Raw genomic sequence first — 23,606 nt, 5'->3', positions numbered from 1 at the left:
AGGAAGGTACATAGAATTTGAATGAGATAAACAGAGCAAATTATTGCAAGAGCCAAGGCAAAGCAAGGAAAGGAGTCAAGAGGCAGAATATTTAGGGGATGCATAGTTTATCCTTCCTGACCGCAAACTGGCAATCAGTTAGACCCTAAGTATTTGGGCAAGACCCAGAAGCCAGACACCTGGGAAAGAATTCTGTGTATTAACTCAAAGCCCTCCCCATCTAGCATACCATCACACACACTGTATCTGTCCAAAGGGTGATGGAGCTTCTGCTGTGTCTCTCCAAGAACCCCAGGGGAAATTCTAGCTGAGTGATCCAGAATTCCTGGTGTGGTATTCTCTGCAGCACAGACCCTCCATGACACCTCAAAGCATGCCTCATGGCTCCAATCCACAATCTGACCATTACTTATTAGATGTCTGAATTCATGGGAATCTCACTGTGAGTCTGAAAAAAGCTCACTCAACTTTTGCCTTTGCAAGCCACTGCCTCTAGAGTTTGGCCCAGTAAAGTAATACTGTAAGCTCTTAAGAGCATTTATTTTCTAATGCTTTCAAATGTTCAGAAAAAAAACAAATCTGGGCCTTCAAAGTTTTTGACGTTTTTCCAAACCAAACTTGGACATTTTAAATTTCCACCTTTGATTTTAGAGGAGGGGAAACATCAAGAAGAAAAAATAAAGTGTCCATGAAGGAGCACAGTGTGTGTGTGTGTGTGTGTGTGTGTGTAACATTCTGCAGAAGCTGTGAGCACAGGAGGGTTGCTGAACTCTCCATGGTAGGAAATGTAAAAGTGTGGTACACAGAAAAATGAAGGACATCATGGCAAACAGTAGTTGAGGTGTAACATAGCAATCAGGTATGTCAATAACAAGTGATTTCCACAGTACGCTTTCCAAAGAAAGCATTTACAATAGCACAGCGATATTCTCCACTTCCACAACTTCATAGTTTGCATTAAGCAGATTTAGTCTCCAAGCCAGTAAAAGGTCGAAGAGCTGGATGTCTCTGGAGAGTGGGTCTCGGAGTGGAGTCTTTCTCCTGAGAGTCATTCCTTCCATTTCAGGCTGCATCAGGAGACTGGATGCTTCTCGAAACGGTGAATTCTATGTGGAACCATTCACCCCTTGGCCAGTGGCTTAGAACAAGACCACGCTGGTAACCCCCCAAAGCAATCATTAGCTAATTGATGTTTGGTGAGTTCTGTGTCAAGTCCAGTACCTGGTGGGCAGGAAACCTCCTTACCCAGGAACATCAGTGTGATGGTGCATATAAGAAAGATGACCATTTGTATCATTGTGGTTACTACTGTTATACAATTGCAACAAATCTTGTACAAAAGCTGTCAATGGAAAAAAAAAGTTATGATTTGGTAAATAAAATTATCCTGCTTATAAGCATGTATGGACTTGTATCTTAAACCTGCACTGTATTCCTGGGGGACACCCCCTCCAGATAGGTGCCTAGCCCTACTGTCAATTCTGTGTGTTGGTGGCCTACCAAGGACACTCCACTCTCATAATGGGCCTTTGAAGAAACTCATTCTGTCTAGATCGCTCTTCCTGAAAATGCCTCAGACAGCGAAGAACCAACGGCAATCCCCTCTGATTCAGCAAAACATGTAGGGGCATGTGACATGCTCATATGATCCTGGACTTCATCTTGGGTCAGGTTTCAGAGTAACATCCATGTTAGTCTGTATTCGCAAAAAGAAAAGGAGTACTTCTGAAGTGAGCTGTAGCTCACGAAAGCTTATGCTCAAATAAATTGGTTAGTCTCTAAGGTTCCACAAGTACTCCTTTTCATCTTGGGCCAGTAACTTTCCATATACAGGTGCTGTGGGCTTTGTTTGGGATAATACATTTCCATGTACATGAAATGAGGTATAAAACAGGTATAAAAGACCCCAGAGACACTTCCTTTTTGCCTCTTTCCTGCTCTGATTCTCTGGATTGTGGATTTACAACTAAAAGGAGCATCTTGACCTATGGACTAAGGACTTTCCAATCTTTTGGAAGTCACCAGAGAGACTTTACAAGTCTATTCCATCACTGCTACAAACCTCATCTAAGTACTTTGCAATCATTTGTATGTATATGTATACTCTGGTGATCCCCATGTTGAACTCCCTGATCTACAGCCTGAGGAACAAGGACGTGAAGGATGCTCTGACATAAACCATAAGAAGAAAAATATTCCCTAAAATATTGTTTAGAACCTGATTTTACAAAAACCCATCTAACTGCAAGTCAGCATGGAGAGACTGTTTTTTTTTTCTTTTTACATGGTCCACACTGCTTATTCAACACTTCTCTTTAAAAAAAAAAAACATTTCTGAAAGGTATACATATGACCATGCTCAAGCACTGGAAAAACTGAAATAGATCAATATTTATTTCAAGGTTGGTCATGAATTTTCCTTTGAAATTTTTTTCTTGAATAGAAAATGTGATTCAACAGAAAAAAAAATAGTGCAAGCTCCTTGGAGCAAAGACTCTCTTTCCATCTGTTCGTACAGCACCTCGTGTAGGGAGTTACTAGGATAGAAACTATAAAAGTGGTTGTACATCATTATGTGGAAACTAGAGTACACAACTAGTTTTGGCATAATTGATTTTTTTTAGCTACTACTTTCCACAAAAGTGGAGATTTTCTGCCAGAAGAATGTTGATTTTGAAGAATAGTTTTGATTTTCTGGTGTGAGAAATCTAAACTAAATCTTTTATTTTCGATCATTTCTACATTAACTTCTGCATCCACCGAAGCTGCTGCGATCCCTCTTGGAAGTTGTAGTTTGAGTGCCTCATGACCTTATTCTTCCTTTGGGCTGGAGTTCCTGTTTGAACCACATTTCCCATGATGCACTGTGTTCATAAAATTCCTATGATACACTACGGCACCTCACCAGGGGGAAGGAATATGATGCATCAGTGGAAATTAAATCAGTTATGGCAGCCCTGCTCAAAGGAAGGACTGGGGGCACGAAACGCAGAACTACAACTCCCCAAAGGCACTGCAGTTACTCAAGCAGATGCTGGTGAATACTGAGCTGACCTAAAGGAAACATTTCAATACACCTCAACAAACAAAAATGAAACTTTTCCAGTTGGGAATGTCAAAATGTCACATTATGAACGATAATTGCCAAACACTAGAAACCCGGATGAAAACAAACATTGAAATTTCAGAGTTTCCCACAGGATGGGTACTCCATTTTTCTATTTGCTGCCGCCTATGTTGTCATATAATCTTTTGTCAGGTGCAAAGAGGTTTGGTAATATTTTTATAATAGTGCTGGCCTGATTTTCAAAAGTGCAACTCATCTTTGGAAACCAGATCACAGGGTTAAGATCTTCAAAATGGGCACCTCAAGTTGGGTTGCTAAATTCATATTTGGGCTTTAATATGTATCTCCAAGACTGCTGAGCACCTACAGTCTCCTTTCGATGTTGGTAGAAGCTTCTGGGTGCTTGGAATATGGGAAAATGGGCACCCAACTTCCACTGACTTTCAATTAGCTCTAACTACCATTTGCACCTTTCAAACTCTCTCTCTTAAATTGTCTAAATATTGATTTAGGGGCCTAAGTGTAGACATACAATTTTTGAAAATTTGACCATGTAAATATTTCTTTCCAACTCTACATAGGGAGACTCAATTCCTAATTCCTGACCCAATTCAAATTCCTGCTTATTGACAATTGGTCCAAGTCTGATGCATATGTTGCAACACCGGCTTTGCCCAGCATGACTGACAGAAGTAAAGCTCTGCTTTAGAGCCCCTTGTTGTTGGATAAACTTGTTTATGACTTTTATACAAGTTGTGTGTGTGTGTGTATGTGTTTCATATGACAATTAAGCTGAAGGCAAACAAACAAAAAGTGCGGCCAAAGACAATTTAAGAGAAAAGCAAAGGGAAATTCCCCTAAAGTCCTTATATGAAGTATTAAGTCAAGATGACCTGCCCAAAATATGCACGAAGTCTGTAATCAATGATAATAGACCAATCAGAAAAGAAAGCAACAACATGAACTTGGGACAAAGAGCAGTGAATTGTGAGCAGTAGGTCTTGCTTGTGGAACTCTTCAAGAGATCTCACTGAACCCAGGACTGTCTACAGGACAGAATGCAAAAACAATGTCTTTGCAAAACAATTCCAGCAGCAATGATTGGGCCATCCCTCCTCGGGGGAGATGCGCTTCTTCACCTCCTACAATTTCACATCCTGCATCTTGGACTACGTTGGGACAAGAAACAGCCTCTATTTAGTCAGTATAGTTAGTAGATCAGACACTGGAATGAGACTCGGGGAACCTGGGATCTATTCCCAGTGGTTGTGGGCAAGTCGCTTCCCCAGAGTGTGCATCTGTTTCCACTTCTACACTTTGTCTATTTAGACGGTGAGCTCTCTGGGGCAGGTGCTGTCTTTCAGGCTCTGTGCGTAGAGTGCCCAGCACAGTGGGGCCCAATCCTGGATGCAGGCTGTAGCTGCTACCATAGGACAAAGAATTCTCAGTAGCCTTCCTCCGTGGCCAAGATTTATACTCTGACTGCCTGGGAATGCTAAGGGCCATGAGCTGGAGCTCGATACATTCAGGCTAGAAATCAGGGGCACATTTTTGAAAGGGAGGGTAATAAAGCACTGGGAAAACTTCCAAAGGATATAGTGTCTTCTCCATCACTGGGAAACTTTACAGAAACCCTGGGTGCGTCCTTCTGGAAAATATGCTCTCGTCCAAGTACCAGAGAGGGGGTGGATGCGGGAGTCACATGGGGAGGTTCTCTGGCCTGCGTTGTGCTGCTGCAGGAGCTCAGACTAGAGGATCACAACAGTAGCTTCGTGGGAATCGGGGGAGGCAGCATAGGTCAAGGGATCGGAGTCTGGTGGGGGGTGGGGAAGCAAGGAAGGAGCCATATGGGCTGGATGGGCGTCTGGGGATGGGGGAGCAGCCAGGCCTGGGGCTAATGATGGTGGGGGGTGTTTGGGGGGGGAAATAAACCCATGGGACACTGCAGGAGGCATCATCAGGGCCAGGGAGGCTGAGGATTTCCAAGCCCTTCAGTGCTGTAAGATTTGGCCTCTGGGTCAGTCAGGCTGGCACTTCTTGCCCACACTGAATTCACTGGGTTTTTCTAAAAAGATTGAACCAAAGAGAAGCGCTGAGTTAGCACCTCTCTGGCTTGTAGGAAAAGAGTAGGGCAGAGTCTGTGGATGTGGTGGTAGCCCAGGGGCGAACGCTCTTGCTGCCAGTACCACCCCCACACGGGGAGAGAAGCCAGGAGTTCAGATTCCCAGTTTATTGATCTGGTTTGTTTTTAAACCTGTAACGTCCCAATGTTTGTTCACCAAGACAATCTGGAAACAACCAGAACACACTTGAATCTCTAGAGGCGAAAGCCACCCTCTCACATTCCCCCAAGTCCCCTCAGCTTGCCAGTGCACCCCTTCTGGGTCAGACTGGGATCCACCCTGGAGGAAACAGTCCCATGCTCCATACCTCCCCCTCTTCCTTTCCCCAAGCCAGACCTCCTAGAAGGGAAAGACCCCATTTCTCGTTCCCCTCAGCCAGCCAACCAGCCTCAGGCTGGATCAGAGCCAGGACCCCTTGGAGGGGAAAGGCCCTGTGTCCCATTCCCCACCCCTATGACTCAGCCAGTGCCCCCTGCCCTGGGGCTGGATCAGAGGCCCCCATGTCCCATAATAGAGCAAAGACCCTATAGCCCAGAACCTGAACCCATTCCTGTATGCCATGTGGCTTTCCCCAAACCCATGCATAAACCCTTACAGCCGAAGAGCAACCCCCGCCCCCACCACCACTCAAGGATTAAATGTGCTCCCAATTCGGGGTGGGGGGGTTACCCCTTTTTGCCGTGGCCTAGAATCCCCATCTCTCCCACTCCAAACCTACATGCTGCACACAGAAAAATGGCTCAGGGCCCCTAGGCTGGGGAGCCCGGGATCGGATGGGTGAATCACCCCGGCTCCTGCTCACCCCGTCACAAAGCTCTGCTGGCTGGACCCTCCCTCAGGAATCCCTGGACCGAGCTGCCCCGACTGCAGGGCCCAGAGCCTGATCACCAGAGGAAACAAGGTCCTTGCATGATCCAGGCCCTGCCCCCAAGGTCAGGCCCCAGCACCGGGCTCTGAGCTGCTCAGAGCTCATTCTCCTTCTCTCTGCAGCAAGGGAAGCACTGAGAAAAAGCTCCACACAGTGTCTGCACAACAATCAGCCTCATGCTATAACTGCGCACCTTTTCCACCCTGTAAGACTGGCTCAGCAGAGTGAAATGCAGACACCTCTAGACTCCCCTCCCAGAGCTGGGAATGGAACCCAGGAGTCCTGACAACCAGGTTATCCTTCCCCTTCTCTAACCTTCTCTAACCACTAGGCCCCACTCTCCTCCCAGAACCAGGAGTAGAACCCAGGAGTCTTGTCTCCCAACTCTCCTGATCTAACCCAAAAAACTTCCCTTCCCAAGCTGCAGATAGAAACCAGGCGTCCTGACTCCCTTTGCCCCTCCCTGCACCACTCTGTTATATCCAGGAGTAGAACCAGAAGTCCTGGCTCCCAGCCCTGCCCCACCCCAGCTCCTAACCCAGAAGACCCCACTCTCCTCCCAGAGCTGGGACTAGAACCCAGGAGTCCTGTCTGAGGCTTAATCTCCTCCCATTTCCTAGCAGAGATTTCAAATCTCAGGCCCTAAACATTTGCCTCAGGACAACTATTTAATCTACGAGGACCTGTAATAATAGCAACACCACCTGCCTGGTGGACTCTCCTTCCTCCAGAGCTTATCACTTGTCTATTAACACCACCAAATGATCACAGCTGCTCTGACAGTCTCAGCAGGGCTGCCGTCAGAGGCCCTGCGGGCCATTAAAACCACAGTTTTCCTTACACAGCTCTGCTGATTCTGCTAGCCAGGAAAAGGAGAAGTTGGAAGGCCTCTCTGTAACCCCTAGAGCTGGGGAAGAGGGGAGCTCAGTCTCTGTGGGCCTGGTCAGCCCCCAGTCTCCCCTCTGAGGTTTGCAAGCAAGGGGGCCAGTTGGTACACATCTGACCTACAAGCTGGGCTGAGAGCCCACCAACTCATTAAACACAACGTAACAGATTCAGGGGCTTAGAGGGGAAAGATCCTGTATGCCATTCCCAGACCTCCTCCCACCCTTCCCCCTGGACAGCTAACCCCCTGGCCTGGGGTCAAATTGAAACCAGCATTCCCCCAAAGAGGAAGGTTCCCCATACCCTATTCCCAATAGCCCCTGGTCAGAAACCAGTACCTCCCCACCTCCTGCCTGTAGAAACCCCACTCCGACATGCCCTCCTCACCTAGTGTTGCCTGCAATCCCTTATTACAAGGGACATCCCTTACTTTTTCATCTCTTTACAACAAGATCAGGAGTTGCTGAGCACTGCAAAAAGCAACAAGAAATACCCCTGGTGAAGGTAGGTGAGTCCTGCTTATTATTGGGAGTATTATAAAACTACAACTTATGAGAATACCAGGACAAGGGGTGGGGCAGGAGTGCTATGAAAAGAGTCCCTTATTTTTGAAATACAATGTTGGTCACCCTATCCTGACACCTCCCTCCTGCCAGCTCTTGCTAGGACTATCAAAAGCAAGAGAGAGTGGCAGGCTAACAGCCAGGCTGGCCAAGGAAACATGTCCCAGGGTGGGGCTGGGGCAGGAACAGAGTTGAATTTTGGCTCCAATATAGAGAGAGTGCTTGATGGCTGAGAGAAATCAGTTGATGAGAGCGAATCAACACAGAAACATTGAGAGAACAGGATGTGTGAACCACAGGAGTGTGTGTGTGTGGTGGTGGGAAGGGGAGGTTAATATCCTGAAGCAGGAAGATCCACAGATTAATTATGTACTTAGTAAAAAGAGAAACCTGCTCTTTCATATCAGCTCCTAATGTGTTATTCTCCCCGCAAGGGAATGTCTAGATGAGGTCCTGGGGTCACAACCCCAGTAGATGAATCCTCAATCATACACCCCTCCTGCCATGCAGGGACAGGATATTTCATTTTCTCAAATGACTTCCTGCTAAAGGGGGGGGGGGTTGCTGGAGTGCCCTTAATATAGGAGAGCCTCTGAGGCGGAGCTAAGGCCCTCTAGCCCCACCCACAAATAGCCTGGCTCTGCCTCTCTTGACAAAAGACCATGCTCAGGCAGGAGTGGTTTCCTGTAGAGGGAGGGTGGGAGTTTGTTTGTGAGATAGGGCTGTGTTTATAGGCAGTCCTAAGGAGGAGTGTTGGGCAATTTAAGATAATCCTACATCTATGGGTTTTTATAGGAAAAGGCTGAGGGTTTAGGCTTCTCTGTTCTGTTCCTAGCTTAGGCTGGGGAGTAGGGTCTGTCTGGGAACTAGAATTCCTGGTTTCTGTCCTCTATGAAGAGAACTTTAAGAGAGGGCATTGTCACTCTGAGCAAGGAGATTCAGGCACAGAATGGGTGCGAAGCCTGTTTTCTCTAACCTACTAGACCCTCTCAGACCGGGTATAGAACCCAGGAACCCTGGTGTCCAGTACCCTCCTTCTCTCTCCTATAGGCCCTTCCCCAGGTCTGAAGAAGGGCTCTGTAGAGCTTGAAAGCTTGTTGCACCAACAGAAGCTGGTCAAATAAAAGATATTATCTCACCTATCTTGTCTATCCGTAGACTCTATGATGGCAATTTCCCACAATATTCTGCACAAACGTTACTGAATTCTGTGAAATCTTATTGAATTAAATGTATGTATCATTGTGTTCTAGGGACTGTGTTTGATTACATGGGACAGGAGGACGACCACCCTCCAAAAATTAAGAACAGGTTGGAGATGCAAATTTACTCAAGTTGTAACACCTCCAGAGAGCTACCACCACCTGGAGAGAGGCTTACATATGCTTGTTCAAACTGGATTCTTTAAGGGTCAATGGACAAAGAAAGGACTTTGAGTTAAATAGCTTTAGTTAAAACTGATTCAGAGCCTTATTTCTAGTGTTCCAAACAGACAGGACCGTCTGTCCAAGGGCTGCCTCAATCCTTCCTGGTTTGGAAGGACATGGCCCAGTCTGTGCGTTTGTTCTGAGTAAAAGGCGGTGTGAGCTTTTAACCGTAGAAAAAACCCTTGGTGGTAAGGTTTGAATTACTGTTCAGCATCTAGAGCCCTTGTTGGAGCTGGGGTGATCTCTGGTGAGGTTGTTAGCATGAATGTAGGATCTTTTATTGCTTTTAAAGTTTTCTCTATAATGCTTTCCCCTTGAGAATAAATTTGTTTGCTTAGAAAGAGTGGTGTGGTAACTTATAACACCATTGTCTATCTCAGGAGAAAAGTATAGCAGGTTGGCTTAGGCAGTCTGGCTTACTGGGAAATTCACAGTGTAGGTAGGGAACTGTGGAGCCCCAAAAAACCCCAATCAAGAGGGCGAGAGGTGTACATCTCCACTCAAGAGAGGTGACAGCTGAGGAACTGGAAAACCTAAAAGCAGGTGTCCTTGCTGGGGGGTTACAAGTTCAAGGTTCCTGAATGAGACAGACTCCACTCCCCTTGGAATTTCTCTGGAGTTTAGTCTCAGGGACTTGCCTTAATCACCCGTCCCCCACAGGTTTTAGTTCCAGAAGGAGCTGCAGGAACCCTCCCCCCTGGAGTAGAACAGAGTCATACATAAAGCATTCTTATAACGCAAGTTAATATAATGGTCCCAAAGATACTGCATGGGGTTGCAATATCTGTCACACCAGATCTTCTGAGTGTCTTACCTGTTGGACAATGCCACCTCTAAAACATTATTCTTAAAACTTGAACACATTAGAGTTTTTATTTTCATTATCAAATTACATAGAGTGGAAGGGAATGGAAAGAATATTGTCACTTTAGTCCAAAAGATGATTAAATTATTCATCAAAGCTGCTGAGAGAACTTTCTTCTCTCTAACATTCTCCCCACGGCGTCCTTCACCTCCTTGTTCCTCAGGCTGTAGATCAGGGGGTTCAGCATGGGGATCACCATCGTGTAGAACACAGAGATCACCTGGTCCTGCTCCAGTGAGGAGGTGGAACTGGGTTGTAAGTAGGTAAAGCACGTTGTCCCATAGAATATAGCTACGGCTGTCAGGTGGGAGGTGCAGGTGGAGAAGGCTTTGCGCCTGCCCTCGGAGGAGCGGATCCTCAGTATGGCAGCAGTAACATACAGATACGAGAAGAGGATGATCAATATGGTAGTCAGTTGTATGGAACCAGCAAAGATAGAAAGCAGCATTTCATTTGTGTGAGTGTCGGTGCAGGAGAGCCGCATGAGCGGAAGGACATCACAAAAGTAATGATCGATTACATTGGGCCCACAGAAGGACAGCTGAAAGGTGCAGCTGGTAAACACGGTTGCATTTGCAACCCCAGCCATGTAGGAGCTAGACAAGAGCCAGATGCAGGACCTCTTGGATATGATGAGCCTATAGAGCAGTGGAGTACAGATGGCCACATAACGGTCATAGGCCATCACCGCAAGGAGGAAAGACTCAGTAGTGGCAAAGGCAAGAAAAAAGTACATCTGTGCAGCACATCCAGCATAGGAAATGGCCTTACTCTCCCTTGAGAGGCTCACCAGCACCCTGGGGGCGATGGATGAGGAGTAGCCAAGGTCAACGAGTGACAAGTTGCTGAGCAAGAGATACATGGGGGTGTGAAATCGGGAGTGCGTCCAGATTAGGGCAATCATCCCAAAATTCCCCAGCAAGGTGAGAACATAAACCACCAGAAATATGAGGAAGAGGGCAACCTGCAGTTCTGGATAGTCAGTGAATCCTGCAAGGATGAATTCAGCCACGGTAGTGTCATTTCCCTGGGCCACTGCTTCACATGGGCTTTGAGGAGAGACCTGCACAGAGGGAATTTCTGTAGAAATAAAAAACAGTGTGAGGACCTGGAATTCCGTACGACCAATGACAGCATTTTAGTCCATTTGAGACCCTTGTTTGCTGAAAGTAAGAATATTTTTACCCATGTGTGCTGTCAAGGTTCCTCCCCCACTCTGAACTCTAGGGTACAGATGTGGGGACCTGCATGAAAAACCTCCTAAGCTTATCTTTACCAGCTTAGGTCAAAACTTCCCCAAGGTACAAAATATTCCACCTGTCGTCCTTGGATTGGCCGCTACCACAACCAAACTAATACTGGTTACTGGGGAAGAGCTGTTTGGACGCGTCTTTCCCCCCAAAATACTTCCCAAAAACCTTGTACCCCACTTCCTGGACAAGGTTTGGTAAAAAGCCTCACCAATTTGCCTAGGTGACTACAGACCCAGACCCTTGGATCTTAAGAACAATGAACAATCCTCCCAACACTTGTACCCCCCCTTTCCTGGGAAATGTTGGATAAAAAGCCTCACCAATTTGTATAGGTGACCACAGACACAAACCCTTGGATCTGAGAACAATGAAAAAGCATTCAGTTTCTTACAAGAAGACTTTTAATAAAAAAATAGAAGTAAATAGAAATAAAGAAATCCCCCCTGTAAAATCAGGATGGTAGATATCTTACAGGGTAATTAGATTCAAAAACATAGAGGACCCCTCTAGGCAAAACCTTAAGTTACAAAAAAGATACACAGACAGAAATAGTTATTCTATTCAGCACAATTCTTTTCTCAGCCATTTAAAGAAATCATAATCTAACACATACCTAGCTAGATTACTTACTAAAAGTTCTAAGACTCCATTCCTGGTCTATCCCCGGCAGAGACCAGCATATAGACAGACACACAGACCCTTTGTTTCTCTCCCTCCTCCCAGCTTTTGAAAGTATCTTGGAAGTATGGGCTGGATGAATGCACTATAAGGTGGGTAGAAAGCTGGCTAAATTGTCGGGCTCAACGGGTAGTGATCAATGGCTCCATGTCTAGTTGGCAGCCGGTATCAAGTGGAGTGCCCCAAGGGTCGGTCCTGGGGCCGGTTTTGTTCAATATTTTCATAAATGATCTGGAGGATGGTGTGGATTGCACTCTCAGCAAATTAGTGGATGATACTAAACTGGGAGGAGTGGTAGATACGCTGGAGGGGAGGGATAGGATACAGAAGGACCTAGACAAATTGGAGGATTGGGCCAAAAGAAATCTGATGAGGTTCAATAAGGATAAGTGCAGGGTCCTGCACTTAGGACGGAAGAACCCAATGCACAGCTACAGACTAGGGACCGAATGGCTAGGCAGGAGTTCTGCGGAAAAGGATCTAGGGGTGACAGTGGACGAGAAGCTGGATATGAGTCAGCAGCGTGCCCTTGTTGCCAAGAAGGCCAATGGCATTTTGGGATGTATAAGTAGGGGCATAGCGAGCAGATCGAGGGACGTGATCGTTCCCCTCTATTCGACATTGGTGAGGCCTCATCTGGAGTACTGTGTCCAGTTTTGGGCCCCACACTACAAGAAGGATGTGGATAAATTGGAGAGAGTCCAGCGAAGGGCAACAAAAATGATTAGGGGTCTGGAACACATGACTTATGAGGAGAGGCTGAGGGAGCTGGGATTGTTTAGCCTGCAGAAGAGAAGAATGAGGGGGGATTTGATAGCTGCTTTCAACTACCTGAAAGGGGGTTCCAAAGAGGATGGCTCTAGACTGTTCTCAATGGTAGCAGATGACAGAACGAGGAGTAATGGTCTCAAGTTGCAGTGGGGGAGGTTTAGGTTGGATATTAGGAAAAACTTTTTCACTAAGAGGGTGGTGAAACACTGGAATGCGTTACCTAGGGAGGTGGTAGAATCTCCTTCCTTAGAGGTTTTTAAGGTCAGGCTTGACAAAGCCCTGGCTGGGATGATTTAACTGGGAATTGGTCCTGCTTCGAGCAGGGGGTTGGACTAGATGACCTTCAGGGGTCCCTTCCAACCCTGATATTCTATGATTCTATGATTCTATCTTGTCTCGTCTTTGGTCATTTTGGTCAGGTGCCAGCGAGGTTACCTTTAGCTTCTTAACCCTTTACAGGTGAGAGGAGCTTTCCACTGGCCAGGAGGGATTTCATAGAATCATAGAACCCCTAGGTCCTTTTCCGCAGAACTGCTGCCTAGCCATTCGGTCCCTAGTCTGTAGCTGTGCATTGGGTTCTTCCGTCCTAAGTGCAAGACCCTGCACTTATCCTTATTGAACCTCATCAGATTTCTTTTGGCTCAATCCTCCAATTTGTCTAGGTCCTTCTGTATCCTATCCCTCCCCTCCAGCGTATCTACCACTCCTCCCAGTTTAGTATCATCCGCAAATTTGCTGAGAGTGCAATCCACACCATCCTCCAGATCATTTATGAAGATATTGAACAAAACCGGCCCCAGGACCGACCCTTGGGGCACTCCACTTGATACCGGCTGCCAACTAGACATGGAGCCATTGATCACTACCCATTGAGCCCGACAATCTAGTCAGCTTTCTACCCACCTTATAGTGCATTCATCCAGCCCATACTTCCTTAACTTGCTGACAAGAATACTGTGGGAGACCGTGTCAAAAGCTTTGCTAAAGTCAAGAAACAATACATCCACTGCTTTCCCTTCATCCACAGAACCAGTAATCTCATCATAAAAGGCGATTAGATTAGTCAGGCATGACCTTCCCTTGGTGAATCCATGCTGGCTGTTCCTGATCACTTTCCTCTCATGCAAGTGCTTCAGGATTGATTCTTTGAGGACCTGCTCCATGATTTTTCCAGGGACTGAGGTGAGGCTGACTGGCCTGTAGTTCCCAGGATCCTCCTTCTTCCCTTTTTTAAAGATTGGCACTACATTAGCCTTTTTCCAGTCATCCGGGACTTCCCCGGTTCGCCACGAGTTTTCAAAGATAATGGCCAATGGCTCTGCAATCACAGCCGCCAATTCCTTCAGCACTCTCGGATGCAACTCGTCCGGCCCCATGGACTTGTGCACGTCCAGCTTTTCTAAATAGTCCCTAACCACCTCTATCTCCACAGAGGGCTGGCCATCTCTTCCCCATTTTGTGATGCCCAGCGCAGGAGTCTGGGAGCTGACCTTGTTAGTGAAAACAGAGGCAAAAAAAGCATTGAGTACATTAGCTTTTTCCACATCCTCTGTCACTAGGTTGCCTCCCTCATTCAGTAAGGGGCCCACACATTCCTTGGCTTTCTTCTTGTTGCCAACATACCTGAAGAAACCCTTCTTGTTACTCTTGACATCTCTGGCTATTTCAAAGGGGTTTACCCTTCCCTTTATATTTATGACATGTGCGTATCTCATTCTTTCTCTTTTGATGTGGACAATCCGCAAAGATCAACTATTGGCATAAAACTGTAGCATAGTGCCAACTTGATTGCCAGAGGGTGAAGTTCACTGTTGGCTCAGTTGAAAAACCTTTCCCCCGCACAGCAGAAATCAAGAAAGTTTGCATTAGAGCTGGGTGGTTGGTTTTGGGGTTTTTTTCTTTTGTTTTTTGGTTCAGTGGCTGACCTGAAAAATCCCCAAATAACAGCAACTTGTTCCCTTCTCCCCTAAAATAAATCATTTCGTTGTCAGGTTTTTACCCTCTTCTCCCTTTTTTTTTTCAAGTTAAATCTAACAGATTTTTGGAAACAAAACGTCATTTCAAAACAAAAGCTTGAAACACATTATTTCAAAAATGTCAAAATTGAAATAGTTCACCTTTTTATTTCAGAATAACTCCTTTGGAAGATTATTTCTGTGACCCTTACACTCCCAGTATTGTGTTGCCAGGGCTAACACTGTTGCTTTGGTGTGAATGATCCTTGGGGTCAATTCTGGTGCCTCCTCCTGGAAATCTCATAGGCATTATTAACCTCTACCCAGTGCAGGGCAGTTGCCGAACCTGTAAAGCTCAGACGATGAACTGGGATGTATACACTACCCATTGGGATCTTACAAGGTGGCCTCATAGAAGGGGGTGAAAGGAGAAAGGACTCAGAGTTTGGGCGGACAGTTAATAACTACAGCACAGGAAATGAATCAAAAACATTCTGCTGTTATCTGCAGCACCATCCCTCTCCCCAGACACAGCCCAAACCCAGGCTACAGCCAAGTGACACAAAGATTCACCTGCTGTGTACTGCTGGTGGGTCTGCACCCAGGGCTGCTCCTTAGATTCTGGATGTAGCAGCTTCAGCTGAAGGGGTCGTTGCCTACATAAGTAGCTCTCAGATCAGTTAGGAAGTTTTAGGTCAAAATTGTACCTTCAAACCGACTTTCCAGTGGATCGTGAGATTTTTCTTGCTGCTCGCAATAGGTTTTTACTCTTCCCCCTCCCTCCCGCAGTGCTACACCCAGACAAAGCAAACCTACCTGCGTAAGGATGAATCATTTATGTGATGGGTCCAAGAGATTCCCATCTGAAGGAAGGGCAGGAGGCTGATTTATATTCCCTTACAGTCTGTTGGGACCTTAAGTCTCTCCAGGCTCGGACCGTCAGACAGACGAAGGAGCTTCAGTTATCTTCTTGTTGCTGGGGCCAAGTGTATTTGTGGAGAAGTGATTTGTTTAACACCGTGCCAGGCTGTTGTGATGCATGTCGGTAATTGGTCCCAGTGTGTCCCTAGATCGCTGAGACTGAGTGATTCAAAGCACTGGGAATGGAATATGGAGACTTTTCAATGCTAGGTGTTGTGCAGGTTGGGCAGATTGGATGGCTCAAGAGATTGGGAATTATTTAGAGGTTCAGGGCTACATTGTGCTTTGATCACCTGCTCTGTGTATGGGGCAGTGCTTAACTACACCACCCCAGGAGGAGGTCAGGGATTGAATTGTGACTCAGGTGCTGGAGCCAATCGCTACCCTCACCTATGTGGGCTCATTGAGACAGAGGGGAAGAGGCAATGCTCTGCTAACTTTCCACCCACCTGTGTGTCTGCTCTGCAGCCCCCACTTTCCCCATCGTGTCCCCTACGGAGGGTCAAGTCTGTGGGGTCCTGCTCCTCCTTGTGTGTGAATGACCCCCATAAAGCTAGGCCAGGCTCTGGCTCTCAGAATGTATGTCTGTTTTGTTTAAGCATCCAAACTTTTCTGTGCACAGCAAACATCTGGAGTCTATAACACTGGGCTGGCAATGAGCAAAAAGTGGGTGGCAAACATCCACTTTCTCATGAGAGTCCCAGCACCTCTACTCCTGGTCTCAGTTGGACACTGAAAACACTAAGTCCATGTCTACACTGGTAATTGAAAGACAAAACTTTTGTCGTTCACAGGTACTTAACCTCCCCCCACCCCTCAAAAGACAAAAGTTTGCAGTGAGAGGTGCCTGTGTGAACGACCGCGTTGTCGGTGGGAGCGCTCTCCTGTCGACAATGCAAATCTTACTCATTGGGGGTAGAAGTATTTTGTTGGCAAAAGTGCCGACCAACAGTGTTAACACTGCCCAACTTTTAGCAACCCGGCCATGTCACTAAAAGCTGTGTATCATAGACATAGTCTAAGGCATACAAATATATGTGAGTGTTTCAGAATCTTAAACCAACTCATGTCTGAATGTGGGGCTTAAAAAGACGTGGAGTCTATGGGGGGGGGTCGATGGTTTGTTCTGGGTGGGGGGGTTGGAACAAGTTCATTCATATTCATAGGGAATATATATTTAACGTACACACAGAGAGGAACCAAATGTCGGAATGACTTTCATGTTGGATGAAGGAAAACAGAACGAGAAAGAACGAATGTAAGTCCTCAGGTGACAGCACAGTGGGTGTATGTCTTTGTCCTCAGTCACGTGATGCATCACCTCTGCCTTACAAAATAGCCGCTGCCTCTGCGGACAGCAGATTTCTTGATAACGGAATCGTCAGGAGTGGGAGCAAGGGGGAGTTCATTCTCTCACTCTTCCGCAACTGTGACCAGGCTGCCTACCGGGGTCCCAGCCAGAGCCAGTTATCAATCTATGGTTTCTTGGGTGGGGATATAAATACCTGAACATTAGGAATTTCTGGGATTATCAAAGAAGCTTGAGGGAGTTCATAGCCTAAACCTCCATTGGAATTCAATGGAAGTGGGTTCTTAAGTCTCTTAGCTGAGCACAACTGAGACTAGCAACTCAACTTTCAAGATAACATCTTCCTCGGGGGAGAGGGGGAGGAATTAACCCATCACAGATTTTGCAGAGGGGTTTTGTTGAGGTCTAGCAGGCCTAGTGGTCAGGCTGCTGCCAAACTATCTCTCTGAGTTTTGGGATGGGTTTTCTGGGCAGCCTGGTGGGCCCAGCAGCCAAGTCACAGTTCATAACCTCCCTACTACCCCTAGATCCCTCTGAGGTCTCTGGGGGTGGATGGAGGAGAAGAAAAGGGTAGGGGTATCCAGGCTCTCCCTCTCCACCAGGTCCTGCCCCAGGGCCCAAGGGGGTAGAGGCGAGGGATGGCTCAGTCTCTCTTGACTCCTACTCAAGATCAGCCTCTCCTGAGCTGCTTCCTACATTACCTGTTTTCCCTTCAGTTTGGGGCATGGCCCCAACCCTATGTTTACATGTCTCAGTAATTCAAAGCCTTAGCTTGGGGCAGGAGCGACTTCCTTCTGCTTCATTGCTAAAGCAGGTTTGTTATAGTTTGCTTGTTGCAAAGCTCAGAGAAACCTATGGGACACAGGACTATTCCCTCATTGATTCTAAAGGGTTGTGGGTTGTTGATTGTCATTATGACATTTGGATGCATTCCAGACCAGGGAGGGTCTGCATCACCCCTGCCCTGCAACTTTGGGTGCCTTGTAATGCCTTGCTGCTGTAGTTCCCACCTGGGCCACTCACAAATAGCCTTTTAGCATGCAAGTCACACCCTGTAGGTCTGTGTACAGATACAGCCTGCTAGCACACTCCAGTCAAACTCTGGCTTCCACCAGCCTTGGTTACCACATTCAGGGTGAGCCCAACATTCTCTAAGTCCTAGATTTCCCCCCACCAAATGTGTATTCTGTACTGCCCTGTCCAACCTTGTCCTGGACAACTCAGATAACAAAGGTCTCTGTCGTCCCTGTAAGGATAAAATATGCAAAAACTTGACATCCTAAATGGAGTTACCCCCACAATTCACAACATTGGATTTATTTTGATAAAAGAACAAAAAAAGTTTATTTGAGTGCAAAGACATAGATTTTCAGTGACGACAAAAAATAAGGTGTTAAACTCAGAAATGGTTACAAGAAAAATAAAGATAAAAGACTTTATCAGCTTATCAAACCAGACTTGGTATAAAGTGGAGGTCTTACCACAAGTTCCCATAATCATTGCTGACCAAGTTTCAGATCAGGATCTGCATCCAAAGTCCATAGGCTGGTCGTCTTCATCATCTTCATCTTCTTCGACGGAAAAGAGAGAGAGAACTTGGGAGTATTGGTGCCCTCACTTTTATAGTTCAGTCACACTTTGAAATTCTAGCCTTGGGATTCCTATCCTTAGAAACTTATTAGGACTTTAAAGTAATAGTTCTGTAGATTTTGTAGCCTACCATCCATGGAAATAGCTTTTGATATGTGGTTAGCTCTATTCTCTTTTTTCAGATACCTGCAGCCTCTCAATAAGAAGTCTGTAGTAAGTCTTGGACACATTCCTCAAGGAATATATAACTTTCAGGGAGGAGATATGGAGAAGTGTGGCAATGGGCACTAATGCTTGTGATGATACAAGCTTCAATCCCATTCACATACCACCAATGTATTTGCTTTGGACTTTCATTCTCCTGTAATGTTGTCATTGTAATTTATGCCATTACAGTTGTTTCCATGTTAACTGTTGCGACTTCACTTCAGAATATGCACATGGAAGAGGCAAAGAGGGACCAAGAAAAGATTAAATGGAACCACAAAGATCTGCAGTTAGGTCAAAAGGGATAGACCTTTTGGTCAAGCAAGTAATTTTGGTAACAATATTCTCTTCTCTGAAATTTTGACCAGAGAGAGAAATTTCCAAGTCTGTGTGTTTAAGATTTATGTTGCTGTGTAAATCAAGAGTGGAACTCCTTTAATGATGCTGTAATGGTTATCGCTATCAGCTCTAAACACAGCAATCTGTCTTCAAATCTCAGTGAGAACTAAAGGTTTTATCCAATTATTTCATTCAGAGAGAAGGTCAAGGTGTTTTTTTAAATGAATGTCTAATGTAGGGCCCTGGGTCCATATTTACTCACACAAATAACTGGCCTGATTAACAAAATGCTGAGAATCCAGAAGCTAACATAGATTTTTTTAATTATTATTTTTTTAGTCTCCTTGTGCCAGAACCATGTCTTTCTAGGTGTTCTGGTGAACCTCTTAAAACGTTGTCAATAATAATATGCTGTTGCAAGTTGTTTACATGTTCAATCATTGCAGGACTTCACTGAAAGCAGCTTTTTAATTATACTCAAAGACTGTGTATTATTTTTAAAACATTAGGATTTCTAGTGTATTCTAAAGAACCATTGTAACAACTTTCCTAGGGTTGTGGTGAACTCTCTGTCACTGGAAATTTTTCAATAATTTATTTTTTTTTCTAAAAAATATGCTGTAGTTAACATAGGAATTAATTGCTTGGGTTCTATATCTCTGACTAGCTTCCTGTGATAGGTAGGAGGTCAGGACAGATGAGCTCATGGTCCCATCTCCCCTTAAAATGTATGAATAAGTTTCATTGGATTCCATATTGGTTCTTATATGGCCTTGCTCCTCTTAGGATTGAAACACCTCAATAAGTTCATTAAACAACATGACTAACATCTGTCAAATGTGGGGGGTTCTCTCTCTTTCATCATTTAACCATAACTGCTGTTCCAGATCAGATCACTGTTTCTTTTGTCTGAAAGTCACCACCCACAGCTGCTTGAGAGGAAGGTGAAAGGAACAACCTGTTGGTGAATTATGAAATATGATGCTCATAGGAAAAGATTCCACCAAAACTGAGTCAGTAATTGGGTGTCTGGAACATTTTTAACAGTGGGGGTGCTGAAAGCCAGCCCCCTTACCCCTGTCCACCCCACCACTCCCCAGAGCTGGGCTATGAGCAGGGCCGTGTCTCATGGAGTGAGTGACCTGGATGGGGTAAGGGGGCCGAGGTTGGGGCCACAGCTGGTGGTAGATATGGGGCTGGCAGCTAGGACTCCAAGGTGGGGCGGTATCAGGGACCTGGGGCACAAGCCCGGAAGTGGAGCCCCAGGCATGGGGACAGCAGTGGAGTCCTTGGTGCAGGTAGGTCCCTGGGTGTGGGGGTGGAAGCCTGGATCTTGAGCACTGTGCCGGCAGCCAGGACCCTGGGTGCAGAGTGGCATCCGGGATGCTGGGTGTGGGGCAGCAGCTGGGACCCCTCAAAAACATGCGGGCATTGCAGCACCCCCTGCACCTCTAGTTCCCATGCCTGTGGGTGTTTATACACTAAATAATAATTAACTTTTATACAAAGAGAAAAGAAAATTTACTTAAAATTTAAATAGGTGTGTTTTCAATAATCTTACAAGCAGTATTATTAAAACATAACCAAGGCAGAAGTAGCAGAAAGATAGCAGCTTGAAGCTCTGAATTCAGAGGGAAACATTTGGACTTTCCCTAAAGAACTGAAATGAATAGACACAGATTTCCTGAAAATCCCTGGCAAATACTTACATTCCACCCCTCTTCCCCCATGACATTGTAGAGCTATCCCCATTCACATTTTTCATTTCACTCCAAATGTCACTTTTCTGCCCCATGGTCAATCTCATTGGGCTTTGTCATAAATATAAAGGGAAGGGTAAACACCTTTAAAATCCCTCCTGGCCATAGGAAAAACCCTTTCACCTGTAAAGGGTTAAGAAACTAGGATAACCTGGCTGGCACCTGACCAAAATGACCAAGGAGGAGACAAGATACTTTCAAAAGCTGGGGGGTGGGGGAGGGAACAAAGGCTCTCTCTGTCTGTGTGATGCTTTTGCAGGAATCAGAACAGGAATGGGGTCTTAGAACTTAGTAAGTAATCTAGCTAGATATGCGTTAGATTCTGATTTCTTTAAATGGCTGAGAAAATAAGCTGTGCTGAATTGAATGGATATTCCTGTTTTTGTGTCTTTTTGTAACTTAAGGTTTTGCCTAGAGGAATTCTCTATGTTTTGAATCTAATTACCCTGTAAGGTATTTACCATCCTGATTTTACTGAGGTGATTCTTTTACTTTTTCTTCTATTAAAATTCTTTTAAGAACCTGATTGTTTTTTCATTGTTCTGAAGATCCAAGGGTTTGGGTCTGTGTTCACCAATGCAAATTTGTGAGGATTTTTATCAAGCCTTCCCCAGGAAAGGGGGTGTAGGGTTTGGGGAGGATTTTTTGGGGAAAGATGTTTCCAAGCTGGCTCTTTCCCAGTTATATATCTGTTAGACGCTTGGTGGTGACAGCAATAAAGTCCAAGAGAAAAAGGAAAATAGTTTGTACCTTGGGGAACTTTTAACCTAAGCTGGTAAAAATAAGCTTAGGAGGTTTTCATGCAGGTCCCCACATCTGTACCCTAGAGTTCAGAATGGGGAAGGAACCTTGACAGGTACACAGAAGGATAACTGTACAGTCAGGAGAGTCTGAACCATGGAATGCACAAAGTCCCCCACCCATGAAGCCACCACCAGCTGCACACCTCCTTGTTCATAATGGCCATATAATGGAGGGGTTTGCAGATTGCAATGTAACGATCAAACGCCATCACTGTGAGGAGGAAACTGAACAGCGGTGCTATGCAGCCAGCAAAGGAGATGGTTCTCCTCTCAACAAGCAAATCTGCAATCAGCTTTAGGGCTGTGACCGAGGGATAGCAGATGTCTACGAAGGACAGGAAGCTCAGGAAGAAATACACAGGGAAGTTCAGACACTCACTGCACTTTATGGTGACAATGATGAGCAGATCTCCCAGTGTGATAAGTATATAGAAAAGTAAAAACAGCACAAAACACACTTGCTGTAACTTCTGATCCTGGGAGAATCCCAACAGAATGAATTCAGACACATTGTTTGTATTCTCCATGTATTCGGGATAGGAGATGACTTTAAGGTGCTGAATAAAATCACCTGTCAAGACACAGATTAAGGCATATCATCAATAAAAAAGTCAATGTTGATTACTCTCACAGTGAATATTGAGCTGTATTAACCAAATAAATAGATTTTGACCAAAAGTAAACCAATATCAATATTCCACTCAAAGAACACTAGAAGTTGATGGCCAACTCAATATGAAAAGCTAAGATATATGAACATGTATTGCAGTTTATTTCTATTGTATTGTTATATATGCTCACTAAGCCTAATGTTCAACTGTGTTCTTTTAAACAGGAAGAATAGCCTTCTCACGTTGTCTCTTGGGCTTATAAATGCCCATTTTATGTACTTAATTGTTGACTTGAAGACCCAAATATGGGACTGAGATGTTCCACTGAGGAGGCCATGTTTGAAAATTGGTGCATGAATATTTTCACTGGAAATCTCTGGAAATCTCTGTTATAGTCATGAATATGATTCGTATATTAAAGCTTTAAAGGGGAATAAGATAAATGTACATTAGAAAATTGCTTTTTAGTATTTTTCCTCTGGTAACTCAAGCAGAAGTTCAGTTTATTATCATCAGAATTCAGACACTGTTAGCACACATTGCTCCAGACCTCTATTGTTCATTTCTGAAGAGCTAAATGATAAAAACACAACACATGTTTGTTTTCTCATCAGTCATGATCCAGGATTATCTTCTTGAGTGTAACAATCAGAAAATATTGATTTCTCTTGCCACGGACATCAGGATTTAGTTTCTCATGGGAACATACCATATTGATTGAGGAAACTGCACATCTGTCAATATTCACTTCAAGGAACTATAAACCAGTGTTTCCTAAGCCTTAAATATGGAAAGCATTCATACTAAAAGAGAATGACAACAGAGGAAACCTTTTCTCTAAAATGCCTACTGAATATTGTTAGTTTGCAGAATTATCATCTTTCTACACATCACATTTTTTTTCATTTCACTCTCAAAGTCACTTTTCTGCTCCATAATTTGAAAAGGTGGTGTGAAATTTTCATACAAAAGTTGTTAGCGAAGTGCACGTTGTGAGGCATTGCTCCATGTGCTCATTCTGAAATTCTCCCTGAAAAGAGGTGAGGGTGACTTTCAGGACCAGTGGCTGAAAGTCTTAACATTTTTAAAAATACTTCAAGAATATTTCAAAAAATGTAAGAAACAAAAACAGCCAGGAAAAATGAAAACTTTCAGTGAGCTTTTTGTGAAAATTTCCACACACAACTTCCCTCCATTTTTTCAAACAACTATGGAGCTGGTTGTATTGTCCCAGATTTGAGGGGGTGGGGTGTACCCCAGATTTTGATCAAGCTAATTGCAACCATATTGTCTGCATTCAGCCACTGTGAATTAATAAAATAGAACATCACATAGTTAAGAGTTAATTTGAACAAGCAGGGCTTCTGGAGGCAAAGTCAAATGTTCACTACACGTTTGCAGTTTCTGCTAATCGGAATGGGAGGAGGGTAGAAAAGAGTCAACAAATTGAGACTGAAAGAAAATAAGTGGATGAGGACTTTGCATTTTGGCGCTTTTAATATAGACGCTTATTATGACTAAGATTATTAGGAATGTTTGTTGATAAGTAATTTATTGAAGTTAGGAGAGGTAATGACCCAGTAGGGGTCACTATGAGCTATGCGTTTGGTA

The 23,606-nt window shown here is 44.9% G+C and overlaps 1 protein-coding gene across 1 annotated transcript; it reads right to left on the bottom strand.

Moving 5' to 3' along the window:
- Positions 1-9,889: 9,889 nt before the first annotated feature.
- Positions 9,890-21,911, bottom strand: LOC140912601 (olfactory receptor 5J3-like). Its single transcript, XM_073347254.2, has 2 exons — positions 21,528-21,911; positions 9,890-10,861 (listed from the first exon to the last, which is right to left on the bottom strand). Exons 1-2 carry the CDS (start codon positions 21,909-21,911, stop codon positions 9,890-9,892), a joined length of 1,356 nt encoding a protein of 451 aa, XP_073203355.1.
- Between the last annotated feature and the right edge of the window lie 1,695 nt (positions 21,912-23,606).

This window comes from Lepidochelys kempii, chromosome 6 (genome assembly GCF_965140285.1).
Source record: "Lepidochelys kempii isolate rLepKem1 chromosome 6, rLepKem1.hap1, whole genome shotgun sequence".
In the NCBI taxonomy this organism is placed as follows: Eukaryota; Metazoa; Chordata; order Testudines; family Cheloniidae; genus Lepidochelys; species Lepidochelys kempii.
The sequence above is the reverse complement of the archived record's forward strand: the minus strand, read 5'-3'. Positions and strand labels throughout refer to the sequence as shown.